The sequence below is a fragment of the Puma concolor genome, chromosome C2, assembly GCF_028749965.1.
Source record: "Puma concolor isolate L17-30 chromosome C2, mPumCon1.1.hap2, whole genome shotgun sequence".
Lineage (NCBI taxonomy): Eukaryota > Metazoa > Chordata > Mammalia > Carnivora > Felidae > Puma > Puma concolor.
In genome coordinates this window covers 90,674,246-90,698,325 of record NC_141675.1, presented here as the reverse complement: position 1 = coordinate 90,698,325, position 24,080 = coordinate 90,674,246, and the positions used below count along the sequence as shown (strand labels likewise).

Sequence of the window (24,080 nt, the reverse complement as noted above, 5' to 3'; positions counted from 1 at the left end):
TATAATTTGGGATATATACACAGGTAGTAGAACTATAAAGAAAAGTAAAGAAGAGATTAGCACGCAAATCTTAATAATGGATATTTTTGGATTAGAGCTGGCCACCTGACTTAGGAGCAATTGCTTAGGAGGCACTTCTCTCCCTCATCTTTTTATCATAGAAAAGGTAACTTCCATACAAAAGGGGAAGGTATTAATCATTTCCTGGTTCCCACACAATGGAGACCAACTTAGGTTAGTTAGAGAGAAAAGAATGTATGGTAAGATCAATGGATAGCTCACAAAATTGATGGAAAATCTAATGAATGAGGTTTGGAACATGGACAGGAAGCCATGGGAAATTAGGCAGCCAAAAAGAGAGACCAGATCAATACACAGGAAGAATCTAGTTAGTATCCAGCAGCTTCTGTCATTGGCCTGGCCACAAATGGACATTGAACACTGCCATTACTGTTTCTTCTACTACCCCTGAAAGATTCAAAACTGTCATTTGCTTCCTGTGTTACTCCAGGGTCAGATTTTTAGGTTGCGGCACTGCACTGATTGGAAGGTCAGGTTCTCCTGCACTGATTGGAAGGTCACATTCCCAAATTCTAGGGAAAGGGGCTACTTGCCTACACTTGAGCTTCTTTCTCTGAATAGGAAGTGGTTTTGAACTGGATGGCCAGAAATGAAAAAACACCTACCACAGGAAATATCAGAAATAAACACATCTGGTCCCCTCTGGAAAGAGGAAAAAGAAATGTAATTAGTTAAGATCTGTGAAACTCACTGGGACATGGTTTTACTGGGGGAAAAGACATTGTGCACAGTCATTGAATTGAAAGGAAGCCAGGCTTTCTCTTCCTTCTGCTTTGCAGTATACCATTCTCTCTCTTTTTAAAAAAAAAATAAAAAATTGAGCCTGAGTGGCTCAGTCAGTTAAGCGTCCTGCTTCAGCTTAGGTAATGATCTTGCAATTCATGAGTTTGAGCCTCATATTGGTCTTTCTGCTGTCAGCTCGGAGCCTGGAGCCTGCTTTGGATTCTGTGTCTCCTTCTCTCTTTGCCCTTCCCCTGTTCACGCTTTGTCTGTCTCTCTCAAAAATAAATAAACATTAAAAAAATTTTTTTTTAATTCCAGGAGAGTTAACATATAGTGTTCTATTAGTTTCAGGTGTACAATATGGAAATTCAACAATTCTATGCATTACTCAGTGCTCATCATAGTAAGTGTACTTCACTCTCATGCACTTCTTGTGGTGAGAAGGCAAGCTGGTGCAACCACTGTGGAATAGTATGGAGGTATCTAAAAAAAATTAAAAATAGAATTATCATATGATCCATTATCCACTACTGGGTATTTATCCAAAGAATATGAAAACACTAGTTCAAAAAGGTATATGCACCCTATGTTTATTGCAGCATTATTTCCAATAGCCAAATTATGGATGAAGAAGATGTGGTGTATACACACACACACACACACACACACACACACACACACCATGGAATATTACTCAGCCATAAAAAAGAATGAAATGTTGTCATTTGCAACAATGTAGATGGAGCTAGAGAGTATTATGCTAGGTGAAAGAAGTTAGAAAAAAACAAATATCATATAATTTCAATCATATGTGGAATTTAAGTAACAAAATAAAGGCACAAAGAGAAAAATAAGAAACCAAAAAATAGACTCTTAACTATAGAGAACAAACTGATGTTACTGGGGAGGGGGGCTCTGGGTGAAATAGGTGAAAAGGATTAAGAGTACAGTTTTTCTGAAGCACATTTATCTGCTTTTCATATCAGGGCAATGCTGGCTTCATAGTATTTTTTGGTTACCAATTCGATTTCATTGGTAATTCAGTTTGGGGAGGGTTATATGTTTCTAGGAATTTATACTTTTTTTTTTTTTTTTTTTTTTTGATGAGTCTGGCTAAAGGTTTATCAATGTTGTTGATCATTCTCAAGAACCAGCTCCTGATTCCATTGATCTGTTATACTGGTTTTTTTTTTTTTTTTTTTTTGAGTTTCTATTTTGTTTATTCCTGCTCTAATCTTTATTATTTCCTTCCTAACACTGGTTTTGTGTTTTATTTATTCTTTCTCTAGCTCCTTTAGGTGTAAGGTTAAGCTGTTTATTTGAGATTGTTTTTTGCTTCTTGAGGTAGGCCTGTGTTGCTATAATCTTCCCTGTTAGAACCACTATTGCTGCATCACAAAGATTTTATTTATTTTGTAAAAATTTTGTAAGTTTGTTTGCTTGTTTGTTTGTTTGCTTATTTATTTATTTATAGAGTACAAGCTGGGAAGGGGCAGAGAGGAGGGCAGACAGAATCCCAAGCAGTCTCTGTGCCATCAGCGCAGAGCTCGATGTGGGGCTTGAACTCACATGCTGTGAGATCATGACCCAAGCTGATATCAAGAGTCAGATGCTTAACTGACTGTGCCACTCAGGCGCCCCTGCATCACAAAGATTTTAGACTGTTGTGTTTTCATTTTAATTTGTCTCCAGGTTTTTTTTTTATTTCCTCTTTTATTTCTTGGTTGACCCATTCATTGTTTAGTAGCATGTTATTTAATCTCCATGAATTTGTGGTCTTTCCAGATTTTTTTTCTTGAGGCTGATTTCTAGTTTCATAATGTTTTGGTTAGAAAAGATGCATGGTATGACTTCAGTTTTTTTATTTTGTTGGGACTAGCTTTGTGGCCTAATATGTGATCTATTCTGGAAAATGTTCCATGTACACTTGAAAAGAATGTATTCTGCTGTTTTAGGATGGAATGTTCTGAATATATCTGTTAAGTCCATCTGGTCCAGTGTCTCATTGAGAGCCACTGTTTTCTTGTTGGTTTTCTGTTTGGGTGAGTTATCCATTGATGTAAGTGGAGGTTTTAAACCCCCTTACTATTATTGTGTTACTGTCAATTACTTCATTTTTGTTATTAGCTGCTTTATGAATTTGGGTGCTTCTATGTTAGGTGTCTAAATAGTTACAGTTATTATATCTTCTTGTTGGATTGTTCCCTTGTTAGGTTATATAGTGTCCTGCTTTGTCTCTTGTTACCGTCTTTGTTTTAAAGTCTATTTTGTCTGACATAAGTGTTGCTACCCTGGCTTTCTTTTCACTCCCATTTGCATGGTAAATGCCTTTCATCCCTTCACTTTTAACCTGCATGTGTCTTTAGGTCTCAGATGAGTCTCTTGTAGGCAGCATATGTCAGAGTCTTACTTTTTTATTTTTATTTTTTAAAGTTTATTTATTTACGGGGCACCTGGGTGGTTCAGTCAGTTAAGTGTCCAACTTTGACTCAGGTCATGACCTCGTGGTTCATGAGTTCGAGTCCCACATCAGGCTCTGTGCTGACAATTCAGAGCCTGGCATCTGCTTCAGATTCTGTGTTTCCCTCTCTCTCTGCCCCTCCTCCACTCATGCTCTGTCTCTCTCTCTCTTTCTCTCTCTCTCTCTCTTTTTCTCAAGAATAAACATAAAAATTTTTTTTAAAAAATGATCGTATTTATTATGAGAGAGAGAGAAAGCACAAGTAAGGGAGGGGAAGAGAGGGGAAGAGAGAGAGAATCCCTAGCAGGCACCACATTGTCAGCACAGAGCCCGGTGCAGGGTTCAAACCCACGAAATATGAGATCATGACCCGAGCCAAAGTTGGACACTTAACCAACTCAGCCACCCAGGTGGCCCTGGGTCTTGCTTTTTTAATCCATTCCATCACCCTAGGTCTTTTTATTGGAGCTTTTAGTCCATTTATATTCAAAGTAATTATTGATAGGTATGTACTTATTGTCATTTTGTTATTTGTTTTTTGGTTGTTTTTGTAGTTCTCTGTGTTTTGTTCTTCTCTTGCTCTCTTATCTCATGGTTTTGCTGGCTTTCTTTAGTGATATACTCGGACTCCTTTCTCTATTTTTTTTTTTTTTTTTTTTTGCACATTGCTGGTTTTTGATTAGTGGTAACCATTAGGATGATATATAATCAGGGATGGAAGTCTGGTTCAACATCCATAAATCAGCCACTGTAATATACCATATTAATAAAGTGCAGGGTAAAAATCACGATCATTTCAATGGATGCAGAAAAAGCATTTGAAAAAATTCAACATCCATTTATGATAACTCAATGAAGTGGGTATAGAAGTTACTTCAAAGTAATAAAGGCCAAAAAAAGGCAAGCCCAAAACTAAAATCATTCTCAACAGTGAAAAGCTGAAAGCTTTTTATCTGAGATTGGGAACAAAACAAGGATGCCCACTCTCTCCACTTCTATTCAACATGATATTGGAATTCCTTGTCAGAGCAATTAGGCAAGAAAAAGAAATAAAATTCAATAAGTGGGCTTGGGGAAATTGGACAGACACATACAAAGAATGAAAGTAGACCACTGTCTTACATGACACACAACCCAAAATGGGTTAAAAGCTGTTGAACACAAGATCTGAAGCCATAAAGCTAGAAGAGAACATAGGCAGTAAGCTCCTTGACATAGGTATTACCAAAACAGTATTTTTTTTAATCTGACACCAAAACAAATGTAAAAATAAATAAATGGGACTACATTAACCTAAAGAGCCCCTGCACAGCAAAGGAAAACATCAATGAAATAAAAAAAGGAACCTATTGAATGAGAGAACATATTTGCAAATCATATATCTGGATGGGGTTAATATCCAAAATATATAAGGAGCCCATATAACTCAATAGCAAAAAAATAATCTGATTAGAAAATGGCCAGAAAATCTGAATAGACATTTTTCCAAAAAAGATATGCAGATGGCCAATAGGTTCATGAAAAGACACTCAACATTGTTAACCATCAGGGAAATGCAAAACAAAACCATAGTGAGATATCACCTCACACCTGTTAGAATGGCCAGTATCAAAAAGACAAGAAATAACAAGTGTTGGGAAGGATGTGGAGAAGAGGGAACGCTTGTATACAATTGGTAGAATGGAAATTGGTGCAGCCTCTATGGAAAAAATTTTTTGAAGTGCCTCAAAAAATTAAAACTTAAAACTATATGATCTAGCAATTCAACCTCTAGGTATTTATCTGAAGAAAATGAAAACACTAACTAGAAAAGATATATGCACCCTATGTTTATTGAAGCACTATTTATGATAGCCGAGATGTGAAAACCACCTAGTGTCCATTGATGTATGAATGGATCAAGAAATTATGTCACAGATAAACAACAGAATGTTATTTACTCATAAAAACGAATGAGTCCTTGCTATTTGCAACAACTGGATGGGGCTGCAGGACATTATACTAAGTGAAATAAGTCAGACAGAGAAAGAAATACTGTTATGATCTCTCTTGTATGTAGAATCTTGGAAAAAACAAACAACAACCTCATAGATACAGTTTGGTGGTTGCCTGAGGTGAGGGTGGAGAATGGAAAAAATGGGTAAAGAAGTTCAAAAGTTAAAAAAAAAAGTGAGTATTACATCTTGGTAAATTTGTAAATCTAGCAAATCAGATCCGGAAATTGAATTTAATAGTTTAGGGAAGAACTAGGTTTTAAAATTTGCAACATTTACAGGTAAAATATTAATTAAAAAAACAAAACAAAACAGAATGGGGCTCCTGGCTGGTTCAGTTGATGGAACATGTAACTCTTGATCTTGGGGTCATAAGTTCGAGTCCCACATTGGGCATAGAGCTTACTTAAAAAGCCAGGGGCACCTGATGCCCTGATGTCACTGTCTTGAAATTCTTAATACTTTTTTCTAGCACTGGGCCCTGCAAATTATGTAACTGGTTTTGCCTGGCAGTCAGAGTACTGGCAGCCACACAGGGGGAGAGGGCTGGAGTTTCAAGGTTTAGTGTGTAGCTTTCCCCTGAGCCCTGTGTTTTCCAAGTTGCTTCACCCCCATCTCACTTGGGCCTGTTGTCCATGGCCTCTCTAGCCTAACTTTAGAAAATCCTCTTTTCTGCCAGGGCTGTCAGAGGGCCATATGGGCTAGAGGAAGAGACGAGAGGGAGTCAATCTAATTCCTCTACTTTTGCCTAGTTCTGTGGTAGGACTCAGCTTCCTCTTTGAGGCTTGCTCTCCTGCAGACAATTGCAGAGAAGAAAAAGAGCAAACTTAATTACCAATTAGTCTATCCCCAAATTTTGTCAACACTGAAGTCTACCATCTCACCTCTTTTCTTTGCCCTTGTGGGTTTATGCCTTTGTCCTTTCATCTTAGTGGAGTTTGGGGAGGCAGGAAATAAATGTTGAGTGTTCAATCTGCCATGTATGGCCACTAGTCTTAATTTGCTTTCCATAGCAGAAACCACTTTTCCCTTTATCACTCAATTTTTGTTGGTTTATATAATAATCAAATTATGTGATTACAGTTGCAAGTAGAACTGGCATAAGTAAGTTTAAGAACAAACCCAATTGACTGCTGGTAAATGTACAACTCAGAAGTGTGTGGGCATCTAATTTATTTTACAGAGGAATGAAAATTGTGGTTAAGTTGGGCAAGTTGGATTAAATGGAAATTAGTTAACTGAGCTTCTATTGTAAATAAATGAATATAAGGCATTCATTAAGAAAGTTCATTATGGAAAGTCTAAACGATTTGGCTTCTTGGACAACCAACTTGAAGAAGCTTATCTGTCTTTAAAACTGCTTGAGCAAGAAAATGTCTTTCTAGGGTCGGCCTCATTTCTGCACTTTTTGGGTATTAAGGATGTGTTCAGACTGACCTGGACTCTGGACCTTGGTCTGTCCTAATTCATAGTTATTCCATCCCACCTGTCTCTTAGTCTTCTAGTTGAACTTTTGACCTTCTTTGACCTAAAAGACCTTGGTTACCATCTATGAGTTGATACCTTACATCCCCTTTAAGGACCCTCTCATAGGTACCGGGTTCCTCCAGTCTTTAGCGTTTTAGGAATTCTTGAGGACAAAACTGACCTGCTTTCTATGGCTTCCTTCTCTGTAGGAAGTCAGGTTTCAGCTTCTGTGCTCTAAGTCAGGTGACCATTTATCTTTTTGCTTTCTGTCTTCCAAAAATCTGTTATTTTCATTTGTCTTCTCCCATATTTGTCTGTGAAGGGTTTAGAGCTTTAAAAAAAAAGTTACTATTCTTTTACTCTCAGCTTAGTGTGGGTTCCAAAGAGAGCAGAGCTACTGCTTATTTTCAGTAGGTTCTGTTTGGCCCTCACTCCTACTATGGTGGCTTCTCATTTTCTAAGCCCTCGGTCTTCTGATTCTCCAGAAAATAGGATCCTCCATTTTGAGCTTTTTAGACACTTTAAAAAAGATATCTACCCAGCCTTTTCCTGGGACCACCTAGCAAAGCCCTATTTTTCTGTAGTTAATATGCAGTCAGAAACAAGTCAATGTGAATTCACTTTTGTAAACGTCAATTAAAAGTTAGGAATTTGGGGTGCAGGGTGGCTCATTTGGTTAAGCGTGGGGCTCTTGAATTTGGCTCAGGTCATGATCTCATGGTTTGTGGGTTCAAGCCCTGTATTGGGCTCTGGGCTGACAGCATGAAGCCTGCTTGGGATTCTCTTTCTCCCTCTCTCTCTGCCCCCCTCCCTCTCTCACTCTTTCTTCCTCAAAAAAAAAAAAAAAAATTAGGAATTTATCCATTTTTTCTGAGTTGTCCAATTTGTTGGCATATAGGTTTTCGTAATATCGTTTACAATTGTTTGTATTTCTGTGGTATTGCTTGTTATTTCTCCTCTTCCTTTAGTAATTTTGTTTATTTGGGTCCTCTGTCTCTCTTTTTTTAATTGGCTAGAAGTCTATCAATTTTGTTGATCTTTTCAGAGAACCAGCTCCTGGTTTCACTGATCTGTTATACTGGTTTTTTTTGTTTGTTTGTTTGTTTCTTTTTTTAGTTTCTATATCACTTATTTCTGCTCTAATCTTTATTATTTCCTTCCTTCTGATGGTTTTGGTTTTGTTTATTTTTTTCTAGCCCGTTTAGGTATAAAGTTAGGTTATTTGAGAATTTTCTTGCTTCTTGAGGTAGGCCTGTATTCCTGTACACTTTCCTCTTAGAGCCACTTTTAGCATATCCCAGATTTTGGACCATTGTATTTTCATTTTCATTTGTTTTCGTGTAATTTTTGATTTCTTCTTTGATTTCTTGTTTGACCCATTCATTGTTTAATAGTATTTTATTTAACATCCATGTATTTATATCCTTTCCAGATTTTTTCTTGTGGTTAATTTCTAGTTTCATAGTGTTGTAATCAGAAAAGATGCATGGTATGACTTCAGTTTTTATGAATTTGTTGAGACTTGTTTGTGGCTAATATGTGATTTGTTCTGGAGAATGTTCCACGTGTACTTGAAAAGAACGTGTATTCTGCTGTTTTAGGATGGAATGTTCTGAATATGTCTGTTAAATCCATCTGGTCCAGTGTGTCATTTAGAGCCACTGTTTTCTTGTTGATTTTCTGTTTGGATGATCTGTCCATCATTTAGTGGGGTGTAAAAATACCCTGTTATTATATTATTATTGATTATTTTTTAAAGATTTTTTTAAATGTTTATTATTTTTGACAGAGAGAGAGAGACAGAGCATGAGTGGGGTAGGGGCAGAGAGAGAGAGGGAGACACAGAATCCGAAGCAGGCTCCAGGCTCTGAGCTGTCAGCACAGAGTCCGATGTGGGGCTTGAACTCACGGACTGTGAGATCATGACCTGAGCCGAAGTCGGACACTCAACCAACTGAGCCACCCAGGTGCCCCTTATTATTGGTTCTTTTATGTTTGTTAGTAACTGTTTTATATATTTGGGTGCCACCATTTTGGGTGCATAAATATTTACAATTGTTATATCCTCTTGTTGGGTTGTCCCCTTCATTATTATATAGTATCCTTCCTAGAAGGAAGTATTAGCAAGGATGTGGAGAAAAAGGAACCCTCTTGCACTGTTGGTGGGAATACAAATTGGTGCAGCCATTGTGGAAAACAGTATGGAGTTCCTCAAAAAGTTAAAAATAGAATACCCTACAATCTAGGAATTGCACTACTGGGTATTGACCCATAAAATACAAAAAACACTAATTCAAAGGGATATATGCACCTCTGTTTACTGTAGCATTATTTACAACGGAAAAACTATGGAAGCAACCCAAGAGCCCGTTAATAGATGAGTGGATAAAGAAGATGTGACACACACACACACAAAATGGAATATAACTCAGCCATAAAAAAATAATGAAATCTTGCCATTCGCAATAACATGGAGAGAGCTGGAGAGTATCATGCTACGCAAAGTAAGTCAAAGAAAGACCAATACCATATGATGTCACTCATATGTAAAATTTAAGAAACAAAACCAATGAGCAAAGGAAAGAGAGAAACCAAGAAACAGACTCTTAACCAATTTTTAAAAATGAAAAAAAAACACGTTTATTTATTTAGAGAGAAAGAGTGACCAAGGGAGGGGCAGAGAGGGAGACAGGATCTGAAGCAGCTCTGTGCTAACAACAGAGAGCCTCATGCAGGGCTTGAACTCACAAACCACGACCTGAGTGAAAGTCGGATGCTTACTGACTGAACTACCCAGGTGCCCCTAAATCTTTTTTTTAAGTAGGCCCCATGCCCAGTATGGGGCTTGAACTCATGACCTTGAGATCGAGTCACATGCTGTACCAAATGAGACAGCCAGGCCCTCTAAGAAATAGACTCTTAACCAGAGAGAAAAAACTGATGGTTACCACAGGATATGTGGGTGGGAGGATAGGGGAAGTAGGGGATGGGGATTAAAAGGGACAGTTATCATGATAAAAAAAAGATTAAATGACTTAAAAAAATGAAAGGAGCTATTGATTTTTATAGAGGAGCACTCTATAAACTGGAAGGTACCACCCAAAGATAATCCTTGTTATATCAAAAAAAAAAAAAAAAAAGTGACTTGAAGATTTTTTTTTGGATTACCAATCTATGTTTATCTCCATAACATACTCCTCATTTAGCAAATCAGACTGTAGTTATCTTGCCACATGCTTCCCACCCTCCCCGTCCTGCCTGTATAGAGCTATTGACGTTCACAGTTTTTTTCAAGGGAGTTGGTGTTATTTAAATGGCAGATAGATCAAAGATAAAGAAAAAAATTAGGGAACTCTTTGCGATAAAGATATAGTTCAATTCAAGTGAAGTAACTCTTGAGAAATTTCCTCTTAATTGTGAAATAAGACTCATAAGGTAGATGAGTTTTTCTCTTTTGACTATGAAGAGGAGAGTAGCGACTGGGAGTTAAAACTTTCCCCTTAGAACAAAAGGGCAGTTGTAGCATTTCCTAAACTCACAGCAATTATTTTTTGTACAATTGCATGGGCACTTTCGGATTCAAAGGTCCTTTTTGTGGGAGGTAGGTGAATTTAAATAGTTCTTTTCATCTTTCATTAGTATATAACTTTTTCACATATGTATTTTGTTTCTGCAGGAGTACAATCAATTTCTTGAGGGTAGAGCATGTTTCTGACACATCTTAGCATCTCTGAGTGCCAGAAAAAATAGGTGCTTACCATCAGGATCAGGTAATGTGCATAAGTTCATTTAATTTAAAAAAAGAATTTAAAACATTTATTTTGAGAGAGAGTGACAGCAAGCAGGATAGGGGCAGGGAGAGAGAGAGAATCCCAAGCAGGCTCTGCACTGTCAGCACAGAGCCCAATGTGGGGCTCGAACTCACGAACTGTGAGATCATGACCTGAGCCAAAGTCAGGAGTTGGATGCTTAACTGACTGAGCCACCTAGGCGCCCCTCATTTAATTTTTGTAACAACTACTAGAGAAGAGCTATTACTCTCATTTTATAGATGAAGAAACTGAGGCACGAAATACAGCTCCAGTAAGAAGTCCAGCTGGAACTGACTTCACTTGGCTGATTAAGCAGGTTAGGTAAATCCTACCCTAGTATCCTGCAGCATCTGTCTTCAGTGAACAGGTCAGGTACTTTCTGGAGAGAGATCTGCGACTTCACAGACCTTGCAGAATAGGTTGTAGGACTACTTGCTAATAAATGTTTGATGAATTTGGCCCGAGGCCATCTTTCACTTTAACACACCATCTGAGAGAAGATGGTGGAGGGGCCCTGTAGCTCAACTTATCTCTTAACTATTGGAGGCTACTTCTGTCTGCCCAAAAGAAGCTAATAAGTGTGAATGACCAAATTGACAGGTTACTTTATAATTTCCTTCTCCTTAGTTATCTCCATCTAGAAGAAATCTAGTCTCAGAGAGTCTAATAATGTCTTGTGAAGATTTATCATACATTTCCATGTGGTCGCCACTGGGGCTATGGTCTCTGACGTGGAGCCCTTGCTGCAGAATGTTAGCCTTTGGAACACAGTGGGGCCTGTGGGCTGAAATTTCAAGGAAGCAGCAGTTAGAAATTTAATGTCTCCAAACACTGCAGATTTCCTGGATATTTCCAATATCAATGAACGAAGCCACTGAAGTTAAATGATTGCAGCTGTTGCAATGGCCCCTCCCACCTTCCTTTTGGTCCACTGTCAAGGAAATCCTGTGTTAGTGACCCTGTCTCTCCTGTACATCTATCTCATATGTCCCCATTGCAAGCTCCCCTATCTCAACTAGCTCCATGTTCCAAAAACACTGGAGATTTTTGTCCTAGCTGGTTGTTTGGTATCCCAAGTAGTCTCGTAATTGCTTGTGAATTACAGGTCTATTTAGACTTTGTGATGAGAAACACAGAATTGGTACTTTTAAAATGTTTTAAAAAGTAAAAAATATATATGAATATAAGCAATGAATCAAAACCTATAACCTAGGTATAAAGTCGATTATCCACTATAATTGGTGAAACTATGGACCATGCTCTCCAGACTGATTTCATACAAACATTTAAGTTTTCATTTCACAGTAATTTGAAAAGCAATATGCACAGTTAGGGTAAAATTTGGAGTTCTTGTTTATTCCTAATTCATCTAGAACAGTGCTGATGGAACTTTACAGAAAGTTTTAATCTGTGCTGTCCAATAAGGTAGCCACTAGTCATACATGATTATTGAGTACTTTATTTTTTTAAATTTTTTTAATGCTTATTTATTTTTGAGAGAGAGAGAGAAAGAGAGAGAGAGAGAGAGAGAGCAAGCAGGGGAGGGGCAGAGAGAGAGGGAGACACAGAATCTGAAGCAGGCTCCAGGCTCTGAGCTGTCAGCACGGAGCCTGACGCGGGGCTCCAACTCAGGAGCTATGAGATCATGACCTGAGCTGATATCGGATGCTTAACTGACTGAGCCACCCAGATGCACTGACTAGTACTTTAAATGTGGCTAGTGCAACAGAGGAATTGAGTTTTAAATTGTTTAAATAGTCACATGTGACTCATGGGTACCTTATTAGAACAGATCTAGAATACAGTGATGACCTTGTAACAGGATAGTCTGTTATGTTGCAGCCACAAAGAACCCTAAAATCTTGATTTATAAGAACAAAGATTTATTTCTTACTTGTGTTATCTGCCCATTTGGGGTTGGCTGGGGACCCAGGCAGATAAAGTAGTCACCATCTCACATGTTGCCAGTCATCATGGAGAGTCTTGCACTAGTACTTAAATCCTCTGGCTCAGAAGGGACGCACATCACTTTCTACTCACAGCTTACTGACCAGGACTAGTCACAGCCCCATCTAGCCAGGGAGCCAGCAAAGCTGTGCCAGGGGGCAAAGAGCCTCAGTAATGACTGGCACAGATATTAGCCTCCCTTTCAAAATACGGAGGAGTTCCTAAGGGGTAAAGAAAGTAGTATTACCTTGTGTTTTCTTAAAAAGTGGGAGAATTGAATTTCTTTAGAATTATCCTTTATCTCCTTGATACTCATTAGCATAGATTTATTAAAAGCAGGTAAAATGTGAAAAGTAAAAAACTCAAACACTTTGATTAAAAAGAAAAAAAGACTCAGGACACCTGGATGGCTCAGTTGGTTAAGCGTCCGACTTCGGCTCAGGTCATGATCTTCAGGTTCATGAGTTCGAGCACTGCATTGGGCTCTGTGCTGACAGCTCAGAGCCTGGAGCCTGCTTCGGATTGTGTCTCCCTCTCTCTGTGCCCCTCCCTCGCTCATGCTCTGTCTCTCTCTCTCTCTCAAAAATAACTTAAAAAATTTAAAAAAGAAAATGGCTTTAAAAAAGAAAAAAAAACTATACAAAGTTAGAGCTGACAATAGCATGTCTTTGTAATTATACACAGAAATATCATTTAATATGAAGTTCTGCAATGTAAGCAGCAACCAATGGATTTTTGTATGTTTGGGATGAAAATGGAATGGGAGAAAATGTATATGTTATTTTTCCTGGTGCAGAACATGTATGGTACATTTTTCCCTAATGAGGAATAAAAAATCCTTGTCTTTAAAACTAGTAATTTCCTCACTAGGAACATTTGTGGATTGTGACTGCCTTTAAAAAATGAAAAAAATTAAATATTAACTGACCAATGGATTGTTTCCTTCCAGACTACACCATAGAATCATAGAATCATCTAGTCCAATATTTATTAGCATGTCTTAATTGTTTCTAGAATATCTATAATATTGTTTGAACACTCAAGACATAAGAGGCTCACCATCTGATAACAGATTTCCTATAAAGCAGGAGCATTATCAGGAATTTCCTCCTAACAAATGTTTTGATGTCAAGACACGGAAAGATGGAACTTGGTTGCCAGTAAGAAACTGCACCAACGTTACAAATGCAAACCAAGCCCTGGTAAATAATATTAATGATGATGATTTTGTCACACGCCAAAAATGTCATATAGGTTTTAGCATTATGAGGATCCTATAGATATTAAATATCTGTAGAATGTAATTGAACCAAATGACACTCCAGAGAAATTTTGAACATGTGCAAATCAAGCTGCCTATTAGCAACAAGAACTACGTCAGTCATCCTGTTCCTTAGTGAATCACAACCATCTAAGCCATTCATGCAGCACAACATTTGTTTGTTTCCAGGATCCATCAGGGTAGTCTACAGCTGGTGGCATGGCAAGAAAGAGGAGGCTGCAGAGACTGAACAAACAGCATGCACTGTGGTATCCTTTATTTAAAAATTGTGAGCTAACTACAGTTGTAGTGTTCTCATTTACCATTCTGATGGCATAATAAACTGCGAGAACATTAACACAATTTCAAGACATTAAAAATCTGTAACAAACACACCACACATGCACACACACACACAACATACATGCACACAAAGGTTATAGTCTTCTAAACACAGTTAAGTGAAGAAAAGCTTCAAAAGCTCTAAATCAAATTTTAAAACCCTTTATTATAAACCGTGGCAATACTGTGGCTATTATGAAAAAATTGTAACTGCTAAAAAAGCAAAAAGAAAAAATACTGGCAAATTTGAAACTAGCAGCAAAAAGCAGATAAAAATAGAATGGAAGGTAACATAAGACTACTATCAAAGTTCTGAAGTTGATCCTGTGTAGGGTTGCACTGAAGTCATTTCAAATTGGTTCTTGAGGAACTATTAAAAAGTCCCTTCAAATATTAAATTGCTGCACTTTACAAACAGTGGAAAAGAAAAAAGTATTTGGAATGTTACACACACACACTCAGAGGAAATGTATTAGGCATATTAGTTTATAGTCTTTGTTTATGACCTTCAAAAAGTTTATAAAGAAAAATTTAAGTGCCAATGTAGTGAAAGAAAAATTTCTAAAGATGCAAGTCTGAGTGCATTTATCAGGTCTAAGAATACATTTGAAGGCTGGGGGGCAAGGCATGACTGATGCACATTCAAGAAGAAAACATCGTGGAACCCATAAGGTAGGTAGAGTCCTCTGGAGAGTGTTTAGAATTGAAGGCATGTTAAACTCAGACTACCCTGAAGGAGATTCCAAAGTATGTGCAGTTCTACAGCCCTTCATCAGTTGAAATCCGTTTCACAGCGGCCAATAAATAATTAAGACTAACTTTTTAGGAAACTGCTTTTTCATACATTCAAACACAGAAATCTTTACCACACATGCAGAGCTGATCTTCTATAACAGCACAAATACGAATCCTGGTTTCAGAAGAAAAGCACATTAGCAAGGATTTTTTTTTTCACAGGTTCTTACAAAAATGTCTGAAGCTGCTAGACATCTGCAAAGAGGGGATAAGTTTAGATTTCCTACTGATTTTGGAAGAAAAGAGATTCTATTCTCCTAAAGAAGCCAGCCACCCATGAGCAGGGGACCTGTCTTCAGAATCTAAGAAGCATAATGTCCTTAGTGCTTAAACTCATGGCAAATTCAGATCCAGAAAAACGGGTAGATACATCAGGGGAGAGAAATGAAGTTTGAATGTGTACAGTATACTTTGGAATAAAATGTGCCTCATACGTTCAAATGGCTCAACTGCTTTCAGAATGGCGTGCTGCAGGGCTGGAGGAGACTCGGTTCTCTGCAGTTAGGAGCTGGGAGAGAGATCTCTTTCTCCAGGGACCTTCTGGGCTGTGACCACAGGGCCTTATTTTTCATGAGTGCTTTCAGTTAGGGAATTTATGACCTTACCCAGATAAAGATTTCTTTTGGTTACTTTCTCTTTAAAATCAACTGATGAGGCAAGTTACTGGTAGTATCTTAAGGTGCCAGCTAATTCAAATTAATGCCCATCAATAACTGCTGCTAGGTGTCAACTGCTGTTGCAGAACAATCAACCCCCAAAAGACCTAACTAGATAATCTATCACACTAGGTGCTTTTACTATCTTGGATTTTTTGAGCTTTAGAGAAATAGTCTTTGTAAGACGACTTAGAAACTGCTTCTCTCTGGCTTTCACTCTTCCTCTTCTTCCTCTTCTCCTTCCCCTTCCCCTTCCTCCATGGTTTCCACAATGAGCTCTGCTGTGCAGGTGGCTTCTCCGAGACTGTTGACAGCCTTGCAGGTATACTTGGCATCGTCATCCCCGCAAACATCACTAATGATTAAAGAGCAGTTCCCATCCTCGTCGTAGTCTATCTGGAAGTGGCGGGACTCCCGGATTGACTGGTCATCTTTGAACCAGACAACTTCAGGGTCTGGGTATCCTGCAGCACAGGGAGGGAACACAAGTTTCTTATCAATTCGTGCAAGCAATTCGTAAGCAACCTCTATTGATTAACGGGGTACAGGGAAAGTATGATGTTGGCTTTTAGCATCTGTTTTGAGATTTACATTTGGATATGGGCATATATTGTAAATACTGATATCCAAAACCCCGCAAAAAAAGGTGTCATATAGTCATGTCACTTACCATCCACGTGGGGCTTGTACTGCTTCCCACCTTTATACAGATCTAGAGTACTACCTGGAACACAGCCTTGACTCCAACTGCACTCCTAGAGCTAAATAAATAGGTCCTTGGACGAAAAGAAAATTTCTTGTATAATAGTTAAATAAATTTTTTTAATGTTTACTTAGTTTTGAGAAAGAAGGAGAGAAAGCACGAGTGGAGGAGGGGCAGAGAGAGAGGGAGACAGGATCTGAAGTAGGCTCTGTGCTGACAGCACAGAGGCTCAAACTCACAAACCATGAGATCATGACTGGAGCCGAAGTCAGACACTAAACTGACTGAGCCATCCAGGCGCCCCTGTTCTCTTATTTTTTATTTAAATGTGTTTAAGTTCGGGGTGCCTGGCTGGCTCAGTTGGTTGAGCACGACCTTTGGCTTAGGTTGTGATCTCATGGTTCATGAGTTTGGGCTTTGTGCTGATAGGGCAGAGCCTGCTTCGGATTCTCTGCCTCCCTCCTTCTCTGCCCCTCCCCTGCTAGTTTGGGCGTGCTCCCTCTCCCTCTCTAAAAAATAAATAAATATTAAAAAACATTTTTTAAATTAAAAAAAAGAGCAAATAGGCACGAGAGATCTTTGGAGATGATGGAAATATTCTAAAATTGGTTGTGTGATTGCATAATTCTGTAAATCTAACAGAAGATAATTTAACTGTACACATAAAATAGGTAAATTTTATGGTATGTAAATTATAACTCAAAGCTAATGACAGCTCTATAATAAATTAGAGGAGCTGATAATATTGCTTAAAAGAAAAGCCATTATTTGTTTTAGTCTGATCCAAAGACAGATAAACTACTTATGGATAACTGGAAATTGGCCACATGGGTTAGCCTCATTTTATATGTTAGTCATGTTTATGCAAAGTTCAGCATTTAAAAAATATTATATAGGGGCGCCTGGGTGGCGCAGTCGGTTGGGCGTCCGACTTCAGCTCAGGTCACGATCTCGCGATCCATGAGTTCGAGCCCCGCGTCGGGCTCTGGGCTGATGGCTCGGAGCCTGGAGCCTGCTTCCGATTCTGTGTCTCCCTCTCTCTCTGCCCCTCCCCCGTTCATGCTCTGTCTCTCTCTGTCTCAAAAATAAATAAACGTTAAAAAAAAATAAAAAATAAATAAATTAAAATATATATATATATATACACACATACACACACACATCATATTTATGTATTATATATGATATATATACACACACACATATAGGTCTTTACAAAGATACAGGGGTGCCTGGATGGCTCAGTCAGTTAAGCATTCAACTCTTGATTTCAGCTCAGGTCATGATCTCATGGTTCATGAGACTGAGCCCCATGTCCAGCTCTGTGCTGACAGTGAGAAGCCTGCTTGATATTCTCTTTCTCCCTCTCTCTCTCTCTCTCTACCCCTCCCCTGTGCTCTCTCTCTCTCAAAATAAATAAACTTTAAAAAAAAATATATATATACATACACACACATATATATATGTATGTATATATATATTTATACAATCTGAGTTGTTCTTAAATTTGGGAGAAATAACTTTTATAGGAAAAAAATTACACATAAGAACTTAAGAATTCTAGGGGCGCTTGGGTGGCTGAGTTGGTTAAGCATCTGACTCTTGGTTTAGACTTAGGTCATGATCTTGTGGTACATAATTTCGAGCCCCGCATTGGGCTCCAAGCTGAAAGCACGGAGCCTGCTTGGGATTTTCTCTCTCCCTCTCTCTCTGCCCCTCCCCTGCTCACTCTCTCTCTCTCTCAAAGTAAACTTAAAAAAAAAAAAAAAAAGAATTTAAGAATTATAACATTCTTTTCAAGTAGAATTTTGTTTTTATCAAAACTGCCTCCATATGCTTTAATTCCTTCTCAGTGTTTCAGTGGAAGTTATGCAAATATGAAGGAATAATCCCAGACAGAAAAGTACAAAGATGATAATCATTATGTTGTAATAATGTTTAAAAAGGAAAAAAAGGAAAAAGAACTTCAGAAGACCAAAAACAGTGTGGTGACGGAGAGAATTCGGAGTTTCTCGCAGTGCCCCCCAATCTGCACACTTCCACACTAGCAAAGGCAACACATCCACCTTTTTTTTTTTTTAATTGAATGAGAACAGAGAAAGATTATGATAGGCACTGCATTTATAAGGCAGTTTGAGAATATAATGATGCAGGAAATAAACTGTTTTCATTCTTCACTTTGGATTGCTTTACCCAAAAGGCATTATCTAGTCATACTGCTGGAGAATTTTAAACTGTAGGAGGCACGATTTGTTCTGACTGCTGTCCTGTGCTATGCAGCCTTAGTAAAGTTGCTTAATGAACTTCTGTGCTTTATTTGGTCAGACTGAAATGGGAGATAACCCTCCACTTGAGTTGGCATGCAGTAGTCACAAACTGGAAGCAAAGAACCTGTCTTTTTTTGCCCTTATCTTTCTAGAATGTTGCAGTCTGTGGAAACTGAAATGCTTTGTGTCACCAACATTGCTAATTTCTCAGGTGCTATGCTAAGATCCCTTAAGTTCTCTTGAGCACTGGCAACTCAATTCTGCTGCCACATTATTCTTGGCAGGCGGAGCAGCATGGGGAAGATGGCATAGGCGTCTGGATCCCAGCTTCCCTCACATTGAATGTGAATGAAGTCACATTGCATGCTCAATCTCCGCACTTGCCAATCCCACACCTTTTTCCTGGACTCCATGACACCTTGAACAGACGTAAAAGGTTTCCCCCTTTCACCTATGTCCTCTCCCAGCATCCCCAGGACGACTCAGGCATTAGACATCATCAGGTAAGGGCCAGAGGCTCAGAAGAGTTAAATCACCACCCAAGTTCACACAGCCCACAGCTGAGCAGAAGGGCCTCTGACTCCACATCCTCTTCATGCCAGCCTTCCTTTGAAGCTTCTTGTGGGCAGTTCACAGGCTTCCCAGAAGCCTGCAAAGCTCATTTCATTAAGCCTCTTCCATAGCCAAATAGGTCTGTGATGAACCACTCACATCAGTGGTTGATATGAATACGTAGAATATCAGAGGTGCCCTAGGTGAGTCACTGAACGGCACCAACCTTCAGGAGGCGGAGTGGGGGCAGTGGGCCAACTCCTCCTGACCCAGTTATCTTCGCTTGCGTCCTGGCTGCCCAGAACTGACATTCTGCCTGAGGCACACAGCAGGGCCCACCCACCCACCACGCCACACTTTTGTGTGGTCAAAGTCAAGGGAAGAACCGCTACAACTTACCTTCAATCTTGCAGTCAAACCTAGCAGCGCTTCCCTCCACAACTTCTAAATCACGGATGGTCTTAGAGAAATAGGGTTTTACATGGGGCTTTTCCTCAGCAACAGCCTCAAGGAAAGCTTGGGACACATCTTCTAGGAGACAGGGAAGGAAACACGGTCAGTTCTTCATTTCCTGTTCTCTTCCCTGGTTTAAAAAAGTTGATTTTTTTTTTTAAGTTGCTGTAATTCAGCAAATAATGTGGCTTAGGGGACTGAGTCAAGTACACCTTTCTCCTGGGGACAGGTTGGCCTGCCGCCACATGGTTTTGGCAGAAGAGAGAACTGTGACAAAACTGTGGAAATGTTTGAACTCCCTCCTTCCTTTATGCTGACACACTGAAAAAGGAAATAATCTTTAAAAAGGATTTTTGGCTGCATTCCATGCTGTCTCAGGATTCAGTGGAAGGGATCGAAGAAGGACAAACCACACCAGCTGTCCTGATCTCTGTCCCTGCTTTGCCCTCCCTCCTATAGCAGCAGGCCCTTCACCTGCTCCTTGGAAAGGGGGTCCTAGACATGCCTTCAATTTACCAGTAGTTCTGTTCTCCACACTCACCCTGCCTTCACAATGTATGACTACGGACCAGGATCTGGGATTGGTCCAGGGAAAAGCTGTGACTTGGAGGGGCTCCTATATACTCTCCCTTCCCTTCAGGCTATTTCTGGGTCATCTGGGGAGTGCGGATCAGGAGGGACCAGGCCCACGTGTTGCAGACTCTGCCCCCAGCTGCATCAGAGCAGCCCAGCAAGCAGCCTCGCCAATTACCCGGCTTTTATGCACAAGAGGGATCTAGACCTAGCTTCTCACCTTTGGATGCCAAAAACACCAGGCAGCGGGAGTTAGGGGGGTGTCTTTGGCCAAATGAGGCACCTCAAGAAGGTAAAGGCCAGACCCTGCATGCACCTGGAGCATGGAAGAGGCCAGAGCCTTCACTGAGGAGATGGTCGGGGCAGCGTCTCAAAGGCGGTGTGCAAACAGCTAACTAGCCCTACTGGTCTCCAGGAGGAGCCCTGTCACGCGCAGTCTACCCCATTCAAATGGCATGTTTCAGCATCGTGGCAAGAGCCAAAGGAATATGGACTAAAGGTCATTTTTTAAAAAAAAAGAAAAACACAAAGGCAGTAAGAATATGGAAGGATATTTTTTGAAAAGATACTACTATATGTGATTTTTATGTTTACCTATCAGTATACAAATCTCACTTTTCTAATGAGAAAAGGAAGCTTTTAATGAAGTCTTCACTATGTAAAATATAGGGACAAGAACAGCGGAGGTCACCTGGTCCTATGAGACAATAACTTTCCCTCTGAAAGTAGCTAAACTTAACGTTGAACAATTAAAGAATAACTAGCAGACTTAGTAATTTTAGGGCAACCTAAAAGTAGTTCTGAATTTTATCCTTATAGTTTATATTATCAAAAAAACCCAAACCCCCCTTAAAACCTCAAAATGTCCCTCCATCCCTCAACCCTTCCTTTCTTGCCAACTAGAGCAAATCTTCCTGGAGCTCCTTACCTTCAGATTCTAATTTTTCTGCATTGAGCGGGCTGGTTGGTGATCCTGTTGAGGATTTCCTGCCACTGAGCCCTGAGATCATTGCCATAGAGGACAGTCTTCCAATGGCTCTCACAGCATTGCCCGTTTTCTGGAAAATAGACACTGGCGTTGGACTCAGGCGGTGTCCCTGGTTCCCGTTGGGCAGTGGGGCTCGGGGAAAAGAGCCTAGCCCCAGAGGTGCAGCTGTCCTTGAAATGAGGACCTCCCCAGTGCCGAAGTTCTGCCAGAGGAGTGAGCCCAACCTTGCTCTGCTCAGCACTATCAGCGTGTCAGAAGATGTTCGGAGAATGGAATGGGGCCTGGAACCAATGTGTGCGTTAATGTGACTAAACAAGGTCAACATGAGACAAAAACCCTTTTCATACTGTGCTTCAACTCCCATAAAAGGGATAGTTTATATAAAGCAACTGCAGGCTGAGACAGCTCCAAAGACTTATTGCTGACGAGGCCCAGTGGGGCTGTTTCTCGTAAAACAATACTAGCAATAGGATTTTAATTGGTCCAGAGAAAGTTACTACGGATCCCACAGGTCCTGATGCAAAGGGGAAAAAAAAAAGCATTCCATTGACCTTGGGCAAGTCGCTTAACCTCTCTGGGCTCCAGTTTCCTTCTCTGTATAAGAAGGGGGTTGGACAAGATGATCTCCAAGGTCTCATTAGTTCTGTTTATGATTCAGATACTTAAGAGATTTCCAGAAACACTCTGGCTGGCCCCAGCACAAGTCTGTGAATGCACAGTGAAGTTCTGGAGGGGTGCTCTTCCCTGATGTACACCCAGCCATCAAAAAGAAGCGCCCGAAGAAATGAAAAGCAGCGGCGCTTTGCTTTTCTCAGATGAGGAACCTTGGAAGAAGAGAGAATTTCTGCTGAAAAGGATGCCAGAACTTGAGACGAAAATTTTCTTTGTATTATGAAAATTCTACCAAGCACAGGATTTAGATCAGGAAATCCCCAATAATACACAATCGTGTCTATGTTTCTCACCTTCAAGTGAAGTGTCTTGCCCCTTTTCTAAGGTCAGTGGAAAGACGAGGTGAGAAACTAAGGCATAAGCAACTCTTTCCACCCCTACACCCAAAACATCTTTTTAGGCACCCAGATACTGTATGTCCAGAGTGCAGACGTTACCACAGGCTGGCTGCTCAGAGAGAAAAGAAACAGCCTGTACATAGGCCAGTGGCTAGCACTCATCTACTGGACTGTAAACTGTCCCTGCAAAGCCATCTCCTCCTGAACTAACTTCATGCGCTCAAGTATTTCAGTAAAGCCTCACAATTTCGACTATCAGGAAAGCCAGTATATCTCCAGAAAAAAAGATTATTTTGAAAGTAAAGGATTACAGGGCACTAGGGACTCGTAATGGTGTGTGTGTGTGTGTGTGTGTGTGTGTGTGTGTGTGTGTGTGAGATTTAAATGGAGATCTGCTATGACCACAGCCACTTTTCTGTTTGTCACATGCCATCCTTATTGCAGACTATTTTCATGCACTTTGGACATTCAATCCTGCTCTGCCCTCTGGCCATCCACCCTCTTGCACACATACATCACTGCAGTGTGGTAATGTTTATGGCCCTCTGTCACCATGGTGAAGCTGGGTCACTCTGAACAGAGCACAGAAAGCCCCAAGTGGAGGTGATACAGTGGGTGGGGGAAGAAGGTGAGAGATGACAAATGACCAACTTAACTGTGTGCACAGGCACTGTGGCCTTGCAGGCAAAATACCTGCAGACTGAGCCCACTTGGCAGTCTTTTCTGCTCTTCTGGGAGAGGAGGTCACTGGTGACATCACTGACCTGTTTGTTGTGCTAGCTGGAGAGACCCAGCTCTTCCCCTGGGAGCTTATCCTGACCTCAGGAATGGGTAAGAGGAGGTGCCAGCCATGGCAGCCCTCCCTATGGAGCTGACGTCAGACCAGACTATTTCCTGGTCAGCCAAACTCTCAGACCCAGCCCTTCTGGCTCTTGATTCCCTTTATCCAACACAGATTGGTTTGCCTGGGCCAGGAGTCTGTCAAATGAGAGGGTTCATTCTCAACAAAGGTATGTTACTGTGTGACTCTGGGCAAATCAGTTCCCCTCTGTGCATCTCATGTTCTTGGACCAGAAGATTCAAATCTCCCTATAGCTCTAGTCTTTTGCAGAAAGACTAGGATTCATACATGTGACTGTGTAGCCCACGGGCTCCCTAATTCCAAATGCCCAGATTGTGACTGATCAAGACTGTCTTTAGGTGTGGAATAAGGAAGTCTTTCCTCTTCCACTAACAAAATGACTAATATGATGTTACCAGAACAAGGCAGATAAAAGAGAATATTTCAGAGAAGGGATCATATACACATTAACAAATAGGCTATACATAGGAGGAAATTTTCCATCAGATGGAGTGATACAGCATATAATTTCTAAGACAAGGACAAAAGTAAGAAGTGCTTAGTAACGAAAATCTTAAAAATAATCTCCATCAGAATTCAATCTCTTATGAAAAAAATCAGTAGGGAACTTGTCAGAGCTAGAAAAGAAATATGTATCTATATGTTCTAGTCTTTAAGTTTCATGACTCTGAGCTGAAAATTGGTTGCTGCTTTATTAAGACTTCTGGAAATTTTTAGAATACCAAGAAAGAAAGTTTCAGTTCTCCAAGTTCCATCCTTGTTTGGAGGAAGTCTTTTTCTTGTCTGAAGGCCATTGCCAAGGCTGGGTTCCTGTGCTCCAGGCGGGCGGTGTCTGTACTGGCCTCCCTAATGCCACTCAGACTCCCTCCCCTGGAAAAGCCAGCCAGGGTGACTAACTGGCCTGGTTTGCCCAGGACTGAGGGGTTTCCCAGAATGAGAGTATTTCAGGGTTAAAGCCAAGACAGACCTTGGCACACTGGAGCAAGTTGGTCACCCTGGAGCCAGCCAACCATCCTAGACCGTACATATATGCCACCAGCTCCAAGACTCCAGCTTTCTCTGAGAAGTGCATAATATCCAAATGTGATGGCCAAGAGTACTCTCTGCTATCCTGAGTCAAAAGCTTTCTTCTC

General features: G+C 40.1%; 1 protein-coding gene and 1 long non-coding RNA gene across 9 annotated transcripts in view; one reads left to right on the top strand and one right to left on the bottom strand.

The window, feature by feature from the left end:
* The first annotated feature begins 10,266 nt into the window (after positions 1-10,266).
* On the top strand, positions 10,267-14,397 carry LOC147577411 (uncharacterized). Its single transcript, XR_015240249.1, has 2 exons — positions 10,267-10,496; positions 13,936-14,397. It is a non-coding gene; the product is annotated as an uncharacterized LOC147577411 (long non-coding RNA).
* The window catches only part of MYLK (myosin light chain kinase), a 281,125-nt gene continuing 271,051 nt past the window's right edge, over positions 14,007-24,080 (bottom strand). For 6 of the 8 annotated variants that reach the window (XM_086675230.1, XM_086675227.1, XM_086675228.1 and 3 more), the window contains 3 exons: positions 21,016-21,145; positions 19,461-19,592; positions 14,007-16,003 (listed from right to left, as the gene is read on the bottom strand). In XM_086675230.1, coding sequence (XP_086531356.1) covers positions 15,753-16,003; positions 19,461-19,592; positions 21,016-21,145 — 513 coding nt within the window. In that variant the 3' untranslated portion in view covers positions 14,007-15,752. Of the gene's footprint in view, positions 16,004-19,460; positions 19,593-21,015; positions 21,146-21,299; positions 21,319-24,080 lie in introns of those variants that run through there. The other 2 variants (XM_086675232.1, XM_086675226.1) reach the window with 2 other exon arrangements.